This window comes from Pelodiscus sinensis, chromosome 4 (assembly GCF_052426305.1).
Source record: "Pelodiscus sinensis isolate ZL-2025 chromosome 4, ASM5242630v1, whole genome shotgun sequence".
Taxonomy (NCBI): Eukaryota; Metazoa; Chordata; order Testudines; family Trionychidae; genus Pelodiscus; species Pelodiscus sinensis.
In genome coordinates, this window is record NC_143055.1 from 122,499,076 (window position 1) to 122,518,765 (window position 19,690).

A 19,690-nucleotide genomic window follows, 5' to 3' on the forward strand; every position below is an offset into this window, starting at 1 on the left:
AGAAACTCTTAGAGGGGACACTTCCCCCCCAGCCTCTCCACCCCCCGAGTTAATGTCACACACACCGGGTTAAAGGAATTGCAGGATAGTTGCATGAGGAGAGGGTTGGTGAGGGCCAAACTAATCCCTATTGGTAAGAGGATGGTGGGAAAAGTTCTTGGGGGTGCGTGTGTCACATAACACCTTTTATTTCTGGTCATGTGTCCATATTGCCCCAAAAGTATTACCCCCAGAAGCATGGCTAATGGGGTTCAGGGGTGTGGCTAATGGGGGTCAAAGTGTACATTTTAAAAAAATTATTTGGATGCACACCCTAATGAAATGTGCTGCACATGCCTATGAATAGATGCATAGATTTCATGGTCAAAGGGACCATTGTGATCATCTAGTTTGACCTCCTGTCTAATACAGGTCATAGAACTGCTCCAAAATAAATCTTGTTGGAGCTAGAGAATAGCTTCCTCTTTTTTTAATATCCAGTCTTGACTTTAAAATTGCCAGATAATGGAGAATCCACTGTGACCCGTGGTAAATTGTTCTAATGGCTAATTAACCACACCCTAAAAATGTCCACCTCATTTCTAGTATGAAAGTGTTTAGCTTCAACTTCCTGCTACTGGATCTTGTTATACCTTTCTCTGCTAGAACCTGTAATCAAACATTTGTCCCCAAGACATATAGTTATAATTCACAATATTACATGGGAGAAAGCAGGCAGCTTTGGAAAAAAAACACCAAGGAATTTCCTGTCATTACTTTGTAATGTTCTCTCATAAGTTTTAACATTGTTTTCATTGTGCCCGCTGGATTTTGCAGAGGTCATTACATTTTCCATGTCTTTGAGCTTAAATGGCAGATTTTAAAAAATATAATGTATTAATGATTAATATTAATTTATTTGAAGAGATGAGTAAGCCTCAATCACATTTCTAGAGCTAAAGCCAATATAGCTCAGTCTAGTTAATATAGTTAAATCGGAATAGAGAGGAAGGGAAGTAGTCTTTCCAGCCTTTTGCTTTGGTGCAAGGCCATGCAGAATCAAGCTCTCTGTTTCTACCTGCTTCACACAGTGAAGAATATTTCTATTGAATGATTCATATATATATATAGAGAGAGAAACCTATCTCATAGAGCTGGAAGGGACCTTGAGAAGTCATTGAGTCCAGTCCCCTGCCCTTACAGCAGGGCCAAGCACCATCCCCAACAGATTTGCCCCAGACCTTACAGCAGGGCCAAGCACCATCCCTGACAGACTTGCCCCAGGCCCCTCTCAAGAATTGAACTCACAACCCTGGGTTTAGCAGGCCAATGCTCAAACCACTGAGCTTTCCCTCCCACCATCCCTTTTAAAAAGGACTCAAAATAGCCTGTGTTTGTTTACCTCAATCTCTTGGGAAGGAACTCCTTGTTCCAATAGTCCACGTAACATTCGGATGACTGACTTCAATTTGGCTCCAGTGTATTTGCCTGAAGGAAGCACTCTGACAATTGGGAGTGCAGAGAGCTCTTCATTTGTCACTAACGGGCAAACTAGCAGCAGAAGAAGATTGATTTAGATGTACATTAAAACAGCTAAAAGAAAGGATAGCAAATATCATGCTCTATAGTGCAGTGCTCTAAAATGAGACATTTCCCAGGGACCACCACATCCAGTTTTCAGGTTGTCAGTTATTCATATGTAGATCCGTAATAGATCCATGATATATAAACAATTATTTCAGAATTATCCCTTTACTGGTAATGCTTTCTATCTTTTATCACTATTTCCCCAGAACTGTATACAGATCCATTCATGATTAATTTATATACAATAAAATGTCAACATTTGAGAAACCATGAACAGAGGATTCTTATCTTTAATTTCCTTACAGTCTATACACATATAACAAGTGCATTTTAGCATAAATTCTAGACACCTTGTAATTCACAAAATCAGTGACCATACACAAATATGAAAGCAGAACTCTGCACCTAATCCAGAGTCTTTATATTGAAAAGTGAAAGTTCTTCCCTTGAAGTTTTGTGTTTAAAACTTCAGCTTCAAATGAGTTTTAATGATAAAAGCATAAGATACATTATAGTAACATTAAGTTTTTCAAAAAGTTGTGTTTTCCAAAGGCAGATGTCCTTCATTAGTCTTTCAAATACCATGTGATTCATTAATAATCTAAGTTTTCTTGGAATGAGAATGAAAAATAAGTTGTGACTACCGAATCATTCAAAAAAGATTACTAGAATAGTTTTATGTTCAAGCTTATTGTTCCTACGTTAAAAAGCACTCTGAAGCAGATAAGACACAAGTCTGAATATGACTTGTGAATATGAATTCAGGTAATTTGATATTCCTGAACAGTCACAATGCTAAAGACAGACACCAAATTCTGCCATCCTTTTAGTCTGGGATTAGGTCTATTGACTTCAGTAAAGATGGAAAAACTAGGCCCAAAGTAATGAGGAAAATGCTGTGCACTTAGACTGTGGAGTCAGAAATCAGTAGATCCTATAGGATCTCAGTCCAATTTCTGCATACACCCACTGTAGCTTTTGTAATATAGATATTATGGACCAGAACTGGCTGTGCGTAATCCCTTGCTCAGATGAATCAGTGACACTACTCCCTTACATGAAAAAGAGTTTGCAAGCATGAATTATTATGTTAAACTCCTATGAACTCTTGAACACCCTGATCTCCTATAATTGCTCTCATCAGAACTGGGCTATTAAAAATATTCAGTACATGTTCAAATACATTTCTGACATGGTATGTTTACTATAATCCTCATTGTCCATTGATTGTTTATTTGTTAAAGTCCTTGCCTTTAGCTAGATGTTCCTGATTTATTGATTCTATTGGGAGTTCATCACTTCCCCATGTAATTTCATCTTCATCTGCTTGTCCCACAAGAAGTTGTTGAGATCTGGAAAAACAAAGAACGAACAGGGTTCTCATTTCCTATTAGAACAACATTCTGCAATTTTAAATATGAATATTTCTGTCACTAAAAACTCTACAACATATGAGATTATTCTGAAAATTACAGAATTCTTCAATATAGATTGTATTTATAAAGAAAATAAATATTTCATGTATTCAATAGATTCTATCAAAACAAGAGGTTTAACAGGATGATGATAGCTACTAATGTAATACAGGAGGCTCCCGATTTGTGACCGCCCGAGTTCTGACCCCCCCGCACTTACAACCATTTTTGTAAATGCCGAAGGGGCTGAAAACCCCCAATTTATCTCCTCAGCCTGTATTTACGATGGTGCATGGCACCTACTGTAAATGCAGGTTTGAGTTATGATGTTCCCGACTTGCAATGCTTCTCCAGGAACCACTCGTGTCGCAAGTCGGGGGCCTCCTGTACACAGAGATGATGAATTACCTACTACATATTTTAGAGAGTTTGTCTGTTTGATCAAGAATTCCTCCTAAACGGTAAGTGCTAGGACAGGGGTGGGCAATAATTTTGATTGGGGGGGGGGCACTCCAAGATTTTGGTAAGTGGTCAAGGGCTGCCCTTTTCTATGGAGGGGCTGGGACAGATATTGAATGCAGAAGGGAGCTTGGGGTAGAGTACTGGGGTGCATGAGAGGGTGTGGGGGTCTGCAAGGGAGTTTGGGTGAAGGAGAGGGTTGTGACCTGGGACAGGGGTGGAAGGTCTGGGGAGAAGTTGTGACCTGGGGCAGGGGTGAGGAGGAGGGTGCAGAGAGTTTGATTGTGATCTAGGGCAGGAGATTGCGGAGCAGGGTTTAGGAGGAGAATTCTGTCCTGGAGCAGGAGGCATAGGAGAGGGTGCAGAGTCTGATAGGACGTTGGGAGAGGAGCTGGGATGTCAGAAGCAGGCTGTGACTGGGAGACACTTACCAAAGCAGCTCCTGGCCAGCAGCATTCTCAGGCAGGCTTTCCTGCCAGCATCCCCAGACCGCTGGCTGGCCTGTGCATGTGTGTGTCTGTGCTGTGTGGAAGAAGAGGGAGGGAAAGGCTTCATATGCTACCTCCACCCCCAGCAAAATCTTTCAGGTTCTATTTGGCCAGAAATCAGCTAATGGGGGCTGAGGAATTGTGCGGCACTGCTCCCGTCCTCAGCAAAATCTCTCGGCTCCCATTGTCCGGTTTCTAGCCAATAGGAACGGAGAGTTTTTGCTGGGGATGGGGGCAGCATTCTGAAGTCTCTCCATCCCTCCCCCTTGCCAGCAGTGCAGATAGCCACAAAGAGCAGCCAGCCACTTTGATCCATGCTGCTCCCTACAGCAGGGGTGGGCAGGGGCCAGATCAAAAGGCTTGGTGGGCTGGATCCACCCTTGGGCTAGGACTACCAAATTTGGTATATAGCTTCCTTTTATCATAACTTAAAGAAACATAAGGGCTTGATTATGCAAGGAAAATGGGATGCACCTGGAATGGGATTGCTTCTCATAGAACCAAATAGAGAAGAGACATAAACACCAAATCAAGTTCTGTCCTCAAAACTGACATAACTGAGTGAATGCTGAAAGAAATTGAACCAAGATGAGCCAGAAAAATAGAATGGACCTGAAATATGTTTGTTTCTCAATCAACCTTAAAGAAAAGGGATAAAACAGAGAAATTTGGAGTGGTGCTCTGTTTTGGCACAGCTAAATCAATGCTCAGGTTTGAAAACTAGAAAACAATCCTGTTGGAAACCAAATTGACTATCCCCCTTTTTTCTTAAAACATAATGAATGATAAGAGTTTATACAGATGAAGAAAAAAATTGATGAAATTCCCATTTAAAAAATTTACTAAAAAAATTAAACAGACAAATTTTAACAAATCTTTTTTTAAGAAATCAGAAATAAAAATTAAATTAACAAAAATAACATTGTATTTTTGAAAAACACAATCATTTCAATAAAGCATGTACATTTTCCTTTTATTTAAATACTAATAGAGTTAAGGACTCAAGCAATGCTGGGTACATCTGCTAGTATAACATAAAATACAAACACAGGTGACCTCATGGACGGTCAGTGCAGTTGGGGCTGGGGGAAACAGGCTCCCAGCCTCACTTCCTCTGCTGAGACCCCACCTCCACCACAGGGAGGAGAAGAGCACCAGGGAGGGAGGAGGTTGCATGGCTCCAGCCTTCCCGGCCCATGGAGCACTGGGGAAGGAGGAGACCGCACACCTCTGCCTCCCGTGTCCCTGAGCACCTGGGAGGGAGGAGATCACATGGCTCCAGCCTCCCCAGCCTCCAAGCAGCAGAGAGGGGGGAGATCATGTGGCTCCAGCCTCCCTGGCCCCTGGAGCACCAGGGAGGGAGGAGGCTGCGCAGCCCAAGCCTCCCCAGCCCTGGAGTACCGTGGTTGGGGGAAGGTGCTGGAGGCAGCAACACTCCAGTCCCAGAATGCTTACAGCAGGCCTTCTGGGGGTGGAGTGTGGGCAGGGCCAGGCTGGTGGTTTGGGAAGTCATTCGTTTTTAGCCTTATTGAAGTAAATTTAAATGACTTATTATTTATTACGCATATATTGCACACAAAAAGCTACTTCAAAGAGCACAAAAGTTACGTCAAGCACCCAAATCTTCTTACTATGCATTTTAGAAATGTGCGTCTGTCTGTGAGTCCATTTGTTCAAGAACTCCTTCTAAACAGTAAGAGCTAGGACCACCAGGTTTGATATGCACCTTCCTCTTTTCATAACTTAAAGCAAGGGCAAGGTTTAGTTGTGTCAGGATAATGGGATTTGCATTGAGGGTTTTTTAGTGGGAGGGCGTTTTATGCAGAATGGCCACAGGGTGGCAGCAAGGAACCAGAGATGAGGACTGGGACAGCTATAATCCCATTGGGCCACCAGGGGGCAGGGTGGAAGAAGGAACAGCTATCTACTGTATCAGGGGTGGGGAACCTTTTTTGGGTTGGGGGCCACTGACCCATAGAAATACCACTCAGGGACCACATAGAAGTGAGAAGCAAAACAAAACCAACAACAAACCACACGTCCCTCCAAAACACCTCATTGAAGCGGCCCCCAACGGAGAAGGAGAAAGATACTCTCCACACTCCCCTCACACACCAGAGTCTTGGGGAGGGGGGTGTACAGGCTAGTAGATTTTGTGTGCTTCAGCTCTGCAGTGGGACAGTGCGGGTGAGGGGGGAGCTGGAGCATCAACATGGGCTCCCCAATGCTGGCAGAGTGCCCTGAGCCTTGGGGGCTGGATCCAGGCAAACAGGGGGCTGTATCTGGCTCCTGGGTCTTAGGTTTCCCACCCCCTGTACTACATATTTCAGAGAATTTGTTTGTGTTTCTATCTGCCCCCTAGCCAGGGAACATGCACGCCTCCCAGGCTGTGCCCACTGGAGGTGCCCTGGTCACGGACAGGCATTTCTCACATGGCCCAAAGCTGCTGAAGTAGTCCTCTCTTCCTGGTACAGCTTGCATGCTGAACCCCTCATTCCCTGCCCCACCCCAGACTGATGGTCTAAATAAAGAAAAACAAAATTTATTTGAGTTAAAGACCTGAGCAATGCTGGGTAAATCTAATATTGAGAAATGCCAAAATTAAGTTTGTCCATACAATTATAAATGCATATGTGCGTGTGCAAGTTACACATATAATTATGATACATACAGACATATTGTACACCCATTCACACACACCAATGACTTTCTAGTGTAACCTGTGTCTTTGCAAAAATAAACTAATTATGAATTTATTTGAGAAAAATAGGTATTAAGCAGTTAAGTTTTCTGAAGTTTTGCTCATAGCAACACAGCGTAGATGCCTTTCTTTATATTTTACTTTCTTACGCTTGAATTATGACTAAGGTGCTATCATTTAAAGCTAGCAGGAGAAAAATGGGGGTGGAACCTTTGCTGATAGATTAATGTATACATGCCTGCAAGGGGCTCAGATATCATGACGATTCTTGTGACACAAGAAACTAAATAGCTAAAACTTTCCCCCACAAAATCTCCATTGTGCAGATTCCTCACATTATCAGACACTTAAGAACATAAGAACGGCCGTACTGGGTCAGACCAAAGGTCCATCTAGCCCAATATCCTGTCTGCCAACAGTGGCCAATGCCAGATGCCCCAGAGGGAGTGAACAGAACATTAATCACCAAGGCTGTGTCTAGACTGGCCAGTTTTTCCGGAAAATCAGCAGCTTTTCCGGAAAAACTTGCCAGCTGTCTACACTGGCCGCTTGAATTTCCGCAAAAGCACTGACGATCTCATGTAAGATTGTCAGTGTTCTTGTGGAAATACTATGCTGCTCCCGTTTGGGCAAAAGTCCTTTTGTGCAAAACTTTTGCACAAAAGGGCCAGTGTAGACAGCCCAGATTTGTTTTTGCAAAAAAGCCCCGATCGCGAAAATGGCGATCGGGGCTTTTTTGTGGAAAAGCGCGTCTAGATTGGCACGGACGCTTTTCCGCAAAAAGTGCTTTTGCGGAAAAGCGTCCTGCCAATCTAGACGCTCTGTTGCGAAAATGCTTTTAACGGAAAACTTTTCTGTTAAAAGCATTTCCGGAAAATCGTGTCAGTCTAGACGTAGCCGAAGTGATCATCCATCTCCTGTCATTCATTTCCAGACACTGACAACCAGAGGCTAAGGGATACCCTTCTTACCCATCTTGGCTAATAGTCATTAATGGACCTAACCTCCATAAATGTTTTTAGTTCCTTTTTTAACTCTATTAAAGTCCTGGTCTTCACAACATCCTCTGGCAAGGAGTTCCACAGGTTGACTGCGCACTGCATGAAGAACAATTTCCTTTTTTTTAAACCTGCTACCTATTAATTTCATTTGGTGACCCCATGTTCTTATGTTTTTGTAACAAGTAACTTTTCCTTATTCACTTTTCCCATACCAATCATGATTTTATAGACCTCTATCATATCCCCCCCTTAGTCTCCTCTTTTCTAAGATGAAAAATCCCAGTCTTTGTAATCTCTCTTTATATGGGACCCATTCCAAACCCCTAATCATTTTTCTTGCCTTTTTCTGAACCTTTTCCAACACCAATATATCTTTTCTGAGATGGGGCGACCACATCTGTACGCAATCCAGTTTTTCAGGGACCACTATAAGCCTGTATGTCTCAACTCTACTGATGCTGCTAATGAATGTGTCATCTGCTGCCAGTTTTGAGTGTGGATAGGAGCACATTCCCAGAAGGAAATGTCTGTTTATTTAGTCAATTAAATCACTGTCTGAAAGAAATAATTCTCAAACACTACTGTCCTGGGCAGGATTCAAACTGATGAAAAGTTGTCCTTTGGTAACAGCAGATTTTGGGAAAAGAAAGGCGTAAAGGCAACAGGGAATCTATGTAAGTTAGCATAGGAATAATACTTTTTCACCCTAATGATATTCTAGTAGTTGTGTAGCAAAACAGAGTCCTTCAGCATATTTGTACTAGTCAGAAATCACAACTGGTGTTCTTGAATACCACCACTTAACATCAGAGTCTATAGCTCTATATAATATCATGACTTTGCAGGTAACATGAACCATCCTATATCAACATGTATATGGGGTTTGTGGTTTGTTTGTAATTCCTCTTCTCTCACTTGGCCAGGTTGTAAAAATTATGTTACTTTTAAATTCCACTTAAAAATCTCACCTTTCAGACACTACTTTGTCTTCACAATGTTCTTCACAGCCATTTATTTGTGTCGGCTGGTAAAGGAAACATTTCAAAGTATATTGAGTTATGGTGGAAGGTCATTACAAGAAGCAGACTTTTATATTATAAATCAAAACAAATAATACAAGCAGTCATGTAGTACTTTAAAGACTAATAAGATAGTTTATTAGGTGATGAGCTTTCATGGGGCAGACCCACTTCTTCAGCTCATACTCTGAAAGTGAGTTGGCATGACCATTATATAACAGAGGGATACAATGAGAAACGTAAAAAAATACAAACTGACAAATTGGCTACATAAAACAAAAGGCGGGGGTGAGGGGGAGAGTGACAAGGAGGAAATTGCATACTGTAAGAGTCAATTAAGTGGCTAATCTGGGGTCACTACGAATATGAAAAGGTGGGGAGGCTGTCTTTGTAACGTATAAGATAATTATCATATCGATTAAGGCCCATTCGCAATGTGTGGAATTTTAGCATAAATAAAAGTTCTGAAGTCTCCCTCTGTAATCTGGTGTTAAAGTCTCTTTGTTGTAAGATGCATGTTGTCAGGTCTTTAAGTGAATGGCCAATTTGATTGAAATGCTGGCAACAGATTTGTGTGTGTGGAGATTTCTGATGTCTGATCTGGGAGCATTGATTCTTTGGCAAAGTGACTGACCAGTTTGTCCAATATACATCGCAGATGGCCATTGCTAGCACATGATGGCCATTAAAACCAGGATTGGTTTTAATGTGGCATGCCCTATGGTTGTTAGTGAGAATCTTCTGGAGATTAGGTGATTGTCTATAGGAGAGTACAGATCTGTCACCCAGAGCCTCTCGAAGTGTAGCATCACGTGGCATCATGTCACCCAAAGTCTCAGGAAGGTTCTCACTAACAACCACAGGGCATACCACATAAAACCAACCCTGGAACTTTCCCTTGTAACAAACCCCGTTGCCAGCTTTGTCTACATATTTACTCTGGAGACATCAGCACTGGACCTAACCATGTCAGTTATATGATCAAGGGCTCATATTCCCGTATGTCCAGCAATGTGATATATGCCACCATGTGCCAGCAATGCCCCTCTGTGATGTATATTGGACAAACTGGTCAGTCGCTTCTCCAAAGAATCAATGCTCACAGATCAGACATCAGAAATCTCCATACACACAAACCTGTCAGCCAGCTTTCATTCAAACTGGCTATTCCCTTAAAGACCTGACAACATGTGTCTTACAACAAAGAGACTTTAACATCAGATTACAGAGGGGTTGTGTCTAGACTGGCAAGTTTTTCGAACTTGCCAGCTGTCTACACTGGCCGCTTGAATTTCCAGAAAAGCACTGACGATCTCATGTAAGATCGTCAGTGATTTTCCGGAAATACTATGCTGCTCCCGTTTGGGCAAAAGTCTTTTTCCGAAAGACTTTTGCGTAAAAGGGCCAGTGTAAACAGCACAGTAGTGTTTTCCGCAAAAAAGCCCCAATCGCGAAAATGGCGATCGGGGCTTTTTTGCGGAAAACCGTGTCTAGATTGGCCACGGACGTTTTTCCGCAAAAAGTGCTTTTGCGGAAAAGCATCCTGCCAATCTAGACGTGCTTTTCCGAAAATGCTTTTAACAGAAAACTTTTCCGTTAAAAGCATTTTCGGAAAATCATGCCAGTGTAGACGTAGCTAGGGAGACTTCAGAACTTTTATTTATGCTAAAATTAGATTAGAATGGGTCTTAATCGAGATGATAATTATCTTACACGTTACAAAGACAGCCTCCCCAGATTAGCCACTTACAGTATGCAATTTGTAATTGACTCTTACAGTATGCAATTTCCTCCTTCCTTGTCACTTTCCCTCTCGCCCCCACCTTTTGTTTTATGTAGCCGATTTGTCAGTTTGTATTTTTTTACTTTTTTTCATTGTATCCCTCTGTTATATAATGGTCATGCCAATTCACTTTCAGAGTATGAGCTGAAGAAGTGGGTCTGCCCCAAGAAAGCTCATCACCTAATAAACTACCTTGTTAATCTTTAAAGTGCTACATAACTGCTTTTTTTGTTTTACCATGATTAGACTAACACGGCTACCTCTTTGTGACAAAACAATGTTAACAAGTACATTTAGTATTTATGCAAGGTGCCAACACTGATTATTTCAATTCTTCCAGGAAATCCATCCAACCACAAAACTCCCAAACACTCAACATCTGCTTGGGGGAATGCTGAGCAGTTGGAGAGGTGAAATCCCAGCCTAGAGCCAAGGAGCAGGACTACTATGCTTTTAGACCCCTTACAAGATGCTACAGACCAAGGGTACAGGTGTTTGACTAACAGTTGTCATAACTGGGCAGGAAGTACAAACACTGGATAGGGGATTCTATTAACTGGATTCATTTGCTACAGAGTCTGGCTATCTATTGACTAATATAACATAGGACAATATGGGAAGTACAGATTGAAGGTGGAACAGGAATTTGTTCACGAACGTTAGTTTATCTGAGCAGAAAGATGAAGGAGAGGGAGCTTCACATGTGTACTCTATCGATACTTGGCAAAATATCTGAAATACTCTGATTTTTTTCTAGCCCACTTTGAACTGAGGGAGCTTTCTGGCTAGAATTTATGAAATAGCAGAGAATTGATATATTTTATTAGCATTAACACTTCTAAAAACGGTTGGCTTTCATTGTTTTCTTGTTCTCTTGTGCAGCTGATTTATCACAGATTGCTCTCGGTGTATAAACACCGGAGGCCAATAAAATGGAAGTGACATTACATTTAAAATGTTGATGAAACAACTTCCAGAAACTCAATGTGATTGAGGGAATCAGAAGTCAAAGTAAATAGTCTAGTAAAACAGTAAATAAAGGCACTGTCAGCACCTCTTCATTTTACCTCTGGAAAGTCTTCAGGCAAAGATGACCCATCACAGTCTGTGTCTTCAGCTTTTTCTTCTGCCAGCTTTCCATTGGTCTCTAAAGAATCTGCTGTAGAAATACATTAGAGGAAAGAGCTACTCAGAAGTAATGTTATAGGTAGGTTAAAAAAAGCCTCATCTTTTCATTCAAATATATTAAGAATATTTGTGCCTGCAGCTAAAATCTCCTCCCCCTCCCTGCACCGAAAAAATGATTCGACGCATGAGGCCTCAGCCATACATTCATTCTGAACAACTCTTTACTGTCAATGAAGACCATAGAACAAAAAGTAGATTAGGGGCCTGATTCTCATTTACACTAAGGTCCTTTATACCACTTTGGCAATATAAAGGGGTTAAAAGTGAGTATAAATGACACTGCACCAAGTTTAAATTCCCTTTACACTGACAGAGTGGTGTAAAGTCGCCTTCACATAAATATTAATAAGACCATCCTACTTCATCATTCTTAGCACAGAATCAAAATCAGGGGTTGTTTAAATCTAGTTTAACTACATGGTTATTTGTAACAGTATTGAGCTGATGTATATACTGTAAAAGAATAGCAAGTTGTTAACCTAGCAGCATGAATCTAATTCAACTCAGAGTCTATCTATATCTGGATTTTATTTACTCTATATTCTATATTCATGAGTCATTAAAAATTGTACAGGATGAAATGTGACCTACTTCAGCTATGTCATTGTTGCTACATCTCCCAGGGTGTGTCTAGACTACAGGGTTTTTTAGAAAAAACTATACCCGTGTCTAGAATACTGCTGCATTCTGTCGACGGTAAATCGACAGAATGCAGCGGTTTTGTCGACAGCAGTAAACCTTGTTTTACAAGGAAGATTGCATTTTTCGACAGAGATCTGTCGAAAAAAGGTGTGTGTGGATGCAGGGAGCCAGCTCTGTCAGGAAAAAAAAGGCCTCCAGGAAGAAGCCCTGGTGGACAGTCTAACCTTTACATGTAGAGAACCTCTGTGGTTCCTGGCCGCAGCCTCTTAAAGGTACAGGCACCCAGACAGGCCTTGATGTCCAGCAGCTAGCTAGAGCACCCGTGCCAGCCATGTCCCAGCTTCAAGGCCCCCCTGGCTCTTCTCGGGACAGAGAGGAGGACCCACCCAGGGGCACCAGCCTGGTCAGGGCCAGAAATAAAAAACCTGCTGGAGCTCTGGTCCCAGGAACAAATAGAATAGAATAGAATAGAATAGAATAGAATAGAATAGAATAATAGGACTGGAAGGGACCTCGAGAGGTCATCGAGTCCAGCCCCCCGCCCTCAAGGCAGGATCAAGCTCCGTCTACACCATCCCTGACAGATGTCTATCTAACCTGTTCTTAAATATCTCCAGAGAGGGAGATTCCACCACCTCCCTTGGCAATTTATTCCAATATTTGACCACCCTGACAGTTAGGAATTTTTTCCTAATGTCCAATCTAAACCTCCCCTGCTGCACTTTAAGCCCATTACTCCTTGTCCTGTCCTCAGAAACCAAGAGGAACAAATTTTCTCCTTCCTCCTTGTGACACCCTTTTAGATATTTGAAAACCGCTATCATGTCCCCCTTAATCTTCTTTTTTCCAAACTAAACAAGCCCAGTTCATGAAGCCTGGCTTCATAGGTCATGTTCTCTAGACCTTTAATCATTCTTGTCGCTCTTCTCTGTACCCTTTCCAATTTCTCCACATCTTTCTTGAAATGTGGCGCCCAGAACTGGACACAGTACTCCAGCTCAGGCCTAACTAGTGCAGAGTAGAGCGGCAGAATGACTTCACGAGTTTTGCTTACAACACACCTGTTGATACAACCTAGAATCATATTTGCTTTTCTTGCAGCAGCATCACACTGTTGACTCATATTCAACTTGTTGTCCACTATGACCCCTAGATCCCTTTCCACCATGCTCCTTCCTAGACAGTCGCTTCCCATCTTGTATGTATGGAACTGATTGTTCCTTCCTAAGTGGAGCACTTTGCATTTCTCTTTATTAAACTTCATCCTGTTTACCTCTGACCATTTCTCTAACTTGCTAAGGTCATTTTGAATTATGTCCCTATCCTCCAAAGAAGTTGCAACCCCACCCAGTTTGGTATCATCTGCAAACTTAATAAGCGTACTCTCTATCCCAATATCTACATCATTGATGAAGATATTGAACAGTACGGGTCCCAAAACAGACCCTTGCAGAACTCCACTTGTTATCCCTTTCCAGCAGGATTTAGCACCGTTAACAACAACTCTCTGACTACGGTTATCCAGCCAATTATGCACCCACCTTATTGTGGCCCTATCTAAGTTATATTTGCCTAGTTTATCAATAAGAATATCATGCGAGACCGTACCAAATGCCTTACTAAAGTCTAGGTATATGACATCCACCGCTTCTCCCTTATCCACAAGGCTCGTTATCCTATCAAAGAAAGCTATCAGATTAGTTTGGCATGACTTGTTCTTCACAAACCCATGCTGGCTATTCCCTATCACTTTATTACCTTCCAAGTGTTTGCAGGCCCTGCAGACACGCCGCAGGAATGTGGACATCTGTGAGCGCCTGGCCCACGGACTGGCCCCCAAAGGGCATCACCCCCGCACCATGGCACAAGTGAGGGCCAAAGCCAAAGAGCTGCGGCAGGGATATGCCAAGGCCCAGGACCAGAGCTCCCGCTCCGAGGCAGCCCCAGAGAGCTGCCCTACTACTAGGAGTTGGAGCAGATCCTGGATGGTGGGGAAGCCCAGACTCCACTGCGTGTGGTGGAGTCCGGGTTACCCCACCACATCATGGACCGACCCCTGAGGGAGGAAGATGAGGCAGGAGAGATGGGAGAGCTGTACCAGGAGGAGGAAGAGGAAGAAGAGGAGGCAGCAGGGACCCTCTCTCAGAGGAGCCGGTCCTCCAGACCCCAGAGGCCTCCCAGGCATCCATGGACATCAGGTGAGTGCTTTGAGGGGTCACCACACAGGGGCTGGTTGGCAGTGTGGGGGGCCATCTGGTCCCATTGCCACTGTGGGGCTCCTGTGAGGCTTTCAGGCAGTGTCATGTGTAACACTCCTGAGTCTCCTGTCCGAAGGAGAGCCCCTGACAGCCATGGCATGCCCTCAGGGACAGCAGGGGCGCACACAGACATTGACTGTCTTCTCTTTTCCTCCACAGCCAGACCCTCTACCCAACAGGGGAGCACCACGCCCGCCCCACCACCATCCCAGACCCGTGGCACCCGCAGGCACTGAAGGTCTACTGAGGGACCACGTAGTGGCCCTGCAGGACCGGAACAGGCCCCTCCAGCAGATGACGAAGGCAGAGGCAGAGTGGCGCACCAGGCTGATGGATAAACTGGCCCAGCAGCGCACTGACATCTGTGTCACAATGTGGGAGGTCCTCAGCTTGCCTGCCACTGTCCCGGGCACCGTTCCTCCTGCACACCAGGCCCCTGCACCCCCTGCTCCTCCAGCACCCCTTTCCCCCCCAGCCCCTCCTGCTCCTCTAGTCCTCCTTCCCCCCCAGCCACAGACCCAACAGTTGCCCCCCACCCAGGCCAGGACTGGCTCTTGCTCCACGTGATCCCAAGGACGGTGGCAGGACCCAGCGATCAGGGAAGCAGGAGCATACTTGAGCCCCCCTCCTCCCTCCAGGTTTTCAGTCCCCTACCACCCCAGTTAAAGGACATTTCAGTTATGTAACAAAATCTTTATTTTTGACTGACAGATTTACTTTGTTTATAAACAGTTGAACAATGAGAAGAGAAAGGTGTTTTATACACAGTTTGCACCTGTTCTGTACTGTGTTTCTAATAAAAAAAAATTCTGTTTACAAAAAACAGGTCTGTGTCTTCTTAATGGGAAGAGGGTGAGGGTTGTGGAGGGAAAGGTAGGGGTGGGCCAGGCCAAACCCCCCATGGGGGAGGCCCTGGGGAGAGTCAGTGGGCTCCTTCTGAGAATCTCTCCCTGAGGGCCTCTCAGATTTGGACACCAGCCTGGTGAGCCTGGTGGATGGCAGGGCATTGTTCAACTGTCCTCGCCATCAGCACCTGTCCCCCACCCCGGCAGGAAGGCCTCCCCTTTCCTCTCCACCAGATTATGGGGGTGCAACATGCGGTCACCACCTCCGGTATGTTGCATTCGCCCATCTCCAGGAGTGTGAGGAGGCAATGGAACCTCCCTTTCAGCCGGCCGAAGGCACATTCCACGTGGATGCGGGCCTGGCCAAGATGCATGTTGAAAAGCTCCTTGCTCACATCCAGGTGGCTGGAGTAGGGCTTCATGAGCCACGGCATCAGGGGGTAGGCCGCGCTGGCCACTATGCACACCGGCATCTGCACGTCCCCGACTGCGAGGTGTCGCTGGGGGAAAAATGTTCCTGCCTGCAACCTGCAGTACAGATAGGAGTTCCGGAATATGCAGGCATCATGTGCCTGCCCTGACCACCCGACACAAATGTCCATAAAGTGTCCCCGGTGGTCAACGAAGGGGTTGCAGCACCATGGAATAGTAGCCCTTCCTGTTTATAAACTGGGCTGCTCGATGGGGCAGTGCGTGGATTGCAATGTGTGTCCCATGGAGGGCTCCTCCGCAGTTCAGGAATCCAAGGGCGGCAAACCCGGTGATGATGTCCAGGTCTCCAAGACGGACGAGCCTCTTCAGCAGCTCCACATTGATGGTCCTCACCACCTGCAGCACGAGACAAATAGACACACAGAAACCAGGGAGTTTGACAGGTTACCTAAGCGCTTGGGGGGGGACCCTTCCCCCCTTCTACTCCAGCCCTCCCCTTGTCAGGACGCCCCTTTCCCGCGCATCAGTGCAGGGGTGGCTGAGGAGCGGCCTCCAAGTGCCACTCCATCCCCCACTCCCGCTTGCCCTTGCCTGGCAGTTCCCCTTTCTCAACCCTCCCACTCAGCAGGGCCTGTTGCCCAAGAGTGACCTACCTCCGTCAAGACGGCCCCGACGGTAGAGCTCCCCACACCAAACTGGTGTCCCACGGAGCGGCAGCTGTCGGGGGTGGCCAGCTTCCACAGGGCGATTGCGACCCACTTCTGCAGGGGGTGGCGGGCTGCAGGTGGGAGTCCTGGTGTTCCAGAGAAGGGGCAATCCAGGAACACAGCTCCAGGAACATGGCCTTCCACATCCGGAAGTTGCGGAGCCAGTGTCTGTCGTCCCAGAGCTGCATGACGAGCTGGTCCCACCAGTCGGAACTTGTCTCGGCCTCCAAATCTGCCTGTTCCCAAAAAAGTTTGGGGGCAAGGACAGAGCTCCTGCATCCCAGAGGAGGGTCTCCTCGGTGCAGTCTGGGTCCATATGGGACAGGAGATTCATGACAGAGTCATGCAGATGTAGCAGAAGCTGCAGTGTGGCAGCGTGGGGCCATCGCCTGCCCAGAGGCAGCTCAGGCTCCATGGCCAAAAACATGATGAAAAGCAGAAAAAAAAACCCCTGCAAATAAACTCCTGTGGTGACCGAGGAAGCAGGGCAACCAGAGCAAGAACTGCAGCAGCTTTGCTTTCCCTCTAGGAGGCAAGCCAGAAGCAGGAGCAGCGCAACGGCTGTCCAGGGGGATCCCTTTAAGCACACGTCTCTGCAAAGGGCATGGAGCAGCACCTGGAAATAAAGGCTGCCCCCATGCCCTGCCAGAAGCAAGTCTGGGTGCCATCTTTTTTCGACAGAGCGTTTGGCAGTCTGGACGCTCTTTTTCAAAAAAGCGGATCTATTTTTCGATCCGCATAATGTAGTCTAGACGCTCTTTTTTGACCGAGGCTTTTTCAAAAGATACTGTCGAAAAAGCCTCTGTTGAAAAAGGCATGCAGTCTAGATGTAGCCCCAGGTTCAATATACCAGCCATGCTGCTGTACACAGTGGGTTAGATTGAAGCCGGTCTATTTTGGCAATAATGACACCACACAAATTTATATAAGCAGGATTCTGATTGCGTACTGTTAACAGAATGTTAATAGATGAATATAGGCCAGCAAGTTTAGAAAGGAGAAAAACAAAAAGGGTTAAAATCATTCTAATTAGTTGAGTGGTGTTTCAAACCTGGTGACCACAGTAGCAGTTTGGTTTAATTCACTGCATTATGTGCACGTCCACTGGTTAAAAGACAGGAAACAAAGGGTAGGGATAAATGGTAAATTTACAGAACGGAGAGAGTAACTAGTAGTGTCCCCCAAGGGTCCGTATGGGACTAATCTTATTCAACCTATTTATAAATGATCTGGAGAAAGGGGTAAACAGTGTAGTGGCAAACTTTGCAGATATACTAAACTGCTCAAGATAGTTAAGACCAAAGCAGACTGTGAAGAGCTTCAAAAAGATCTCTCCAAACTAAGGGTATGTCTACACTAGCTTGTTAATTCGAGCTAGGTAGGCAAATCAGGCAACTGGAGTTGCAAATGAAGCCCAGGATTTAAATATCCCGGCCTTTATTTGCATGTTCCCGTCCAGCCACCATTTTTAAATCCCCTTAGTTCCAACGAACTGCCCGCGGCTACATGCGGCAGTTTAAAGTTAAACCGAACTAAGTCCTTAGTTCGGATTAACTGTTACACCTCATTCCACGAGGAGTAACAGTTAATCCGAATTAAGGACTTTAAACTGTCGCATGTAGCCGTGGGCAGTTCATTTGAACTAAGGGGATTTAAAAATGGCGGCGGGACGGGACCATGCAAATAAAGGCCGGGATATTTAAATCCCGGGCTTCATTTGCAACTCCGGTTGCCTGATTTGCCTACCTAGCTCGAATTAAGATGATCGGGCAACAAAATGGCAAATGAAATTTCATGTTGATAAATGTAAAGTAATGCACATTGGAAAAAATAATCCCAACTCTACATACAATATAACGGGGACTAATTTAGCTACAACTACTCAAGAGTTGTGTGACAGTTCAATGCCCCCTCCCCGCCTTTCTTTATGAAACAGACTTATGGACATAAAAGTACATATGTAATTTGAGCAAATTACTTCATGAAATCTATCAATCTTCATGTCATAATCCGCTGTATCCATTTATCTTATTTTGGTGTATGTATCATGTGTGTAAAATTAGACATATGGAGTATGGAATACTTGATGGGTTTTAAATGTATGGATGAAGGTCATCAAGGGAGGCCTCAGTGTCTGGGCAATCATATGCAAATAGATTTTTGTCCTTAAATCTTAACACTTGTTGGTAAGAAGGGGCCAGGCGACTCCCCACGCTCTAAGGGAATCTTTAAAAACAATAGGAAAGTAGTAGTCTTTGGCGGGCACACCTAGAAAAGTGAACTAGAGGCCTCAGGGGAAGTGGAGATTTTCCCTGGTTTGAAGGAGCAGCTGGAACAGAAACAGTTTTAGGATGAGTTAATATTAAGTTCATACTGAGGATTTTGTGTTAGAATTAGCTAAGTGTATTCTGTTATTTTTAATTTGTAATCTACTTTGCTCTGCCTGTTCTCACTTATAACCACTTAAAACCTACTGCTTGTACTTAATCACTTTTTCTTACTATCAAGCCCAGTGTAAATAATTATTAGCTGGGGGAGCAATCAGTGTGTACATCCTCCTTTCATTGTTAAAGGGGGCTTACCTAAAAATAATTCATTGGGGGATTTGATCCCATTTGGAGAGTGGTATCCCAGGAAGCTGGGCCCAAAACTGCACTCTTCTTGGATCTGAAGAGGTTCAATGTCTATACTGCTTCTCGGGGAGGAGGGGGGTCAGTGATCTCAGCCTGGTGCCTTGGTTGGGGGAGACCAGCAGAGCTGGCCTAGCAAGACCAAGTGGTCAGAAGCCCCAGAGTGTGGGAAGTTGAGTTGCAGTGGCCGTGTCAACACCCTCCAAGGAATCACCTCCAAGGGTGTATATAAAACTATACTACATCCACATTTTGACTACAGTATACAGATGTGGCCGCCTCATCCCCCCCAAAAAAACCATATTGGCAGTGGAAAAAGTTCAGAAAAGGACAAAAACATGATTTGGGGTTTGAAATAGGTCCCACATGAAGAGAGATTAAAAAGACTAGGCCTTTTCAGTTTAGAAAAGAGATTAAGGGGAGGATATGATAGAAGTCTACAAAATCATGACAGGTGAGTTACTAAGTGAATAAGGAACCGTTACTTACTTGTTCCCACAACTAGGGGTCACCAAATGAAATTAATTGATAGCAGGTTTAAAACAAACAAAAGGAA

The 19,690-nt window shown here is 44.5% G+C and overlaps 2 protein-coding genes and 1 long non-coding RNA gene across 17 annotated transcripts in view; 1 reads left to right on the forward strand and 2 right to left on the reverse strand.

The window, feature by feature from the left end:
• The window catches only part of PTPN13 (protein tyrosine phosphatase non-receptor type 13), a 236,856-nt gene that overhangs the window by 25,785 nt on the left and 191,381 nt on the right, over positions 1-19,690 (reverse strand). For 12 of the 15 annotated variants that reach the window (XM_075929553.2, XM_075929542.2, XM_075929555.2 and 9 more), the window contains 4 exons: positions 11,500-11,591; positions 8,599-8,654; positions 2,818-2,918; positions 1,382-1,530 (listed from right to left, as the gene is read on the reverse strand). In XM_075929553.2, the coding sequence (XP_075785668.2) occupies positions 1,382-1,530; positions 2,818-2,918; positions 8,599-8,654; positions 11,500-11,591 (398 nt within the window). The remainder of the gene's footprint in view (positions 1-1,381; positions 1,531-2,817; positions 2,919-8,598; positions 8,655-11,499; positions 11,592-19,690) is intronic. The other 3 variants (XM_075929556.2, XM_075929548.2, XM_075929544.2) reach the window with 1 other exon arrangement.
• The window catches only part of LOC142829532 (uncharacterized), a 32,416-nt gene that overhangs the window by 2,134 nt on the left and 10,592 nt on the right, over positions 1-19,690 (forward strand). The window lies entirely within an intron of this gene.
• On the reverse strand, positions 15,086-17,934 carry LOC149524578 (uncharacterized). The gene is made up of 2 exons (XM_089778096.1): positions 16,451-17,934; positions 15,086-16,193 (listed from the first exon to the last, which is right to left on the reverse strand). Exons 1-2 carry the CDS (start codon positions 16,781-16,783, stop codon positions 15,984-15,986), a joined length of 543 nt encoding a protein of 180 aa, XP_089634222.1. The 5' UTR covers positions 16,784-17,934; the 3' UTR covers positions 15,086-15,983.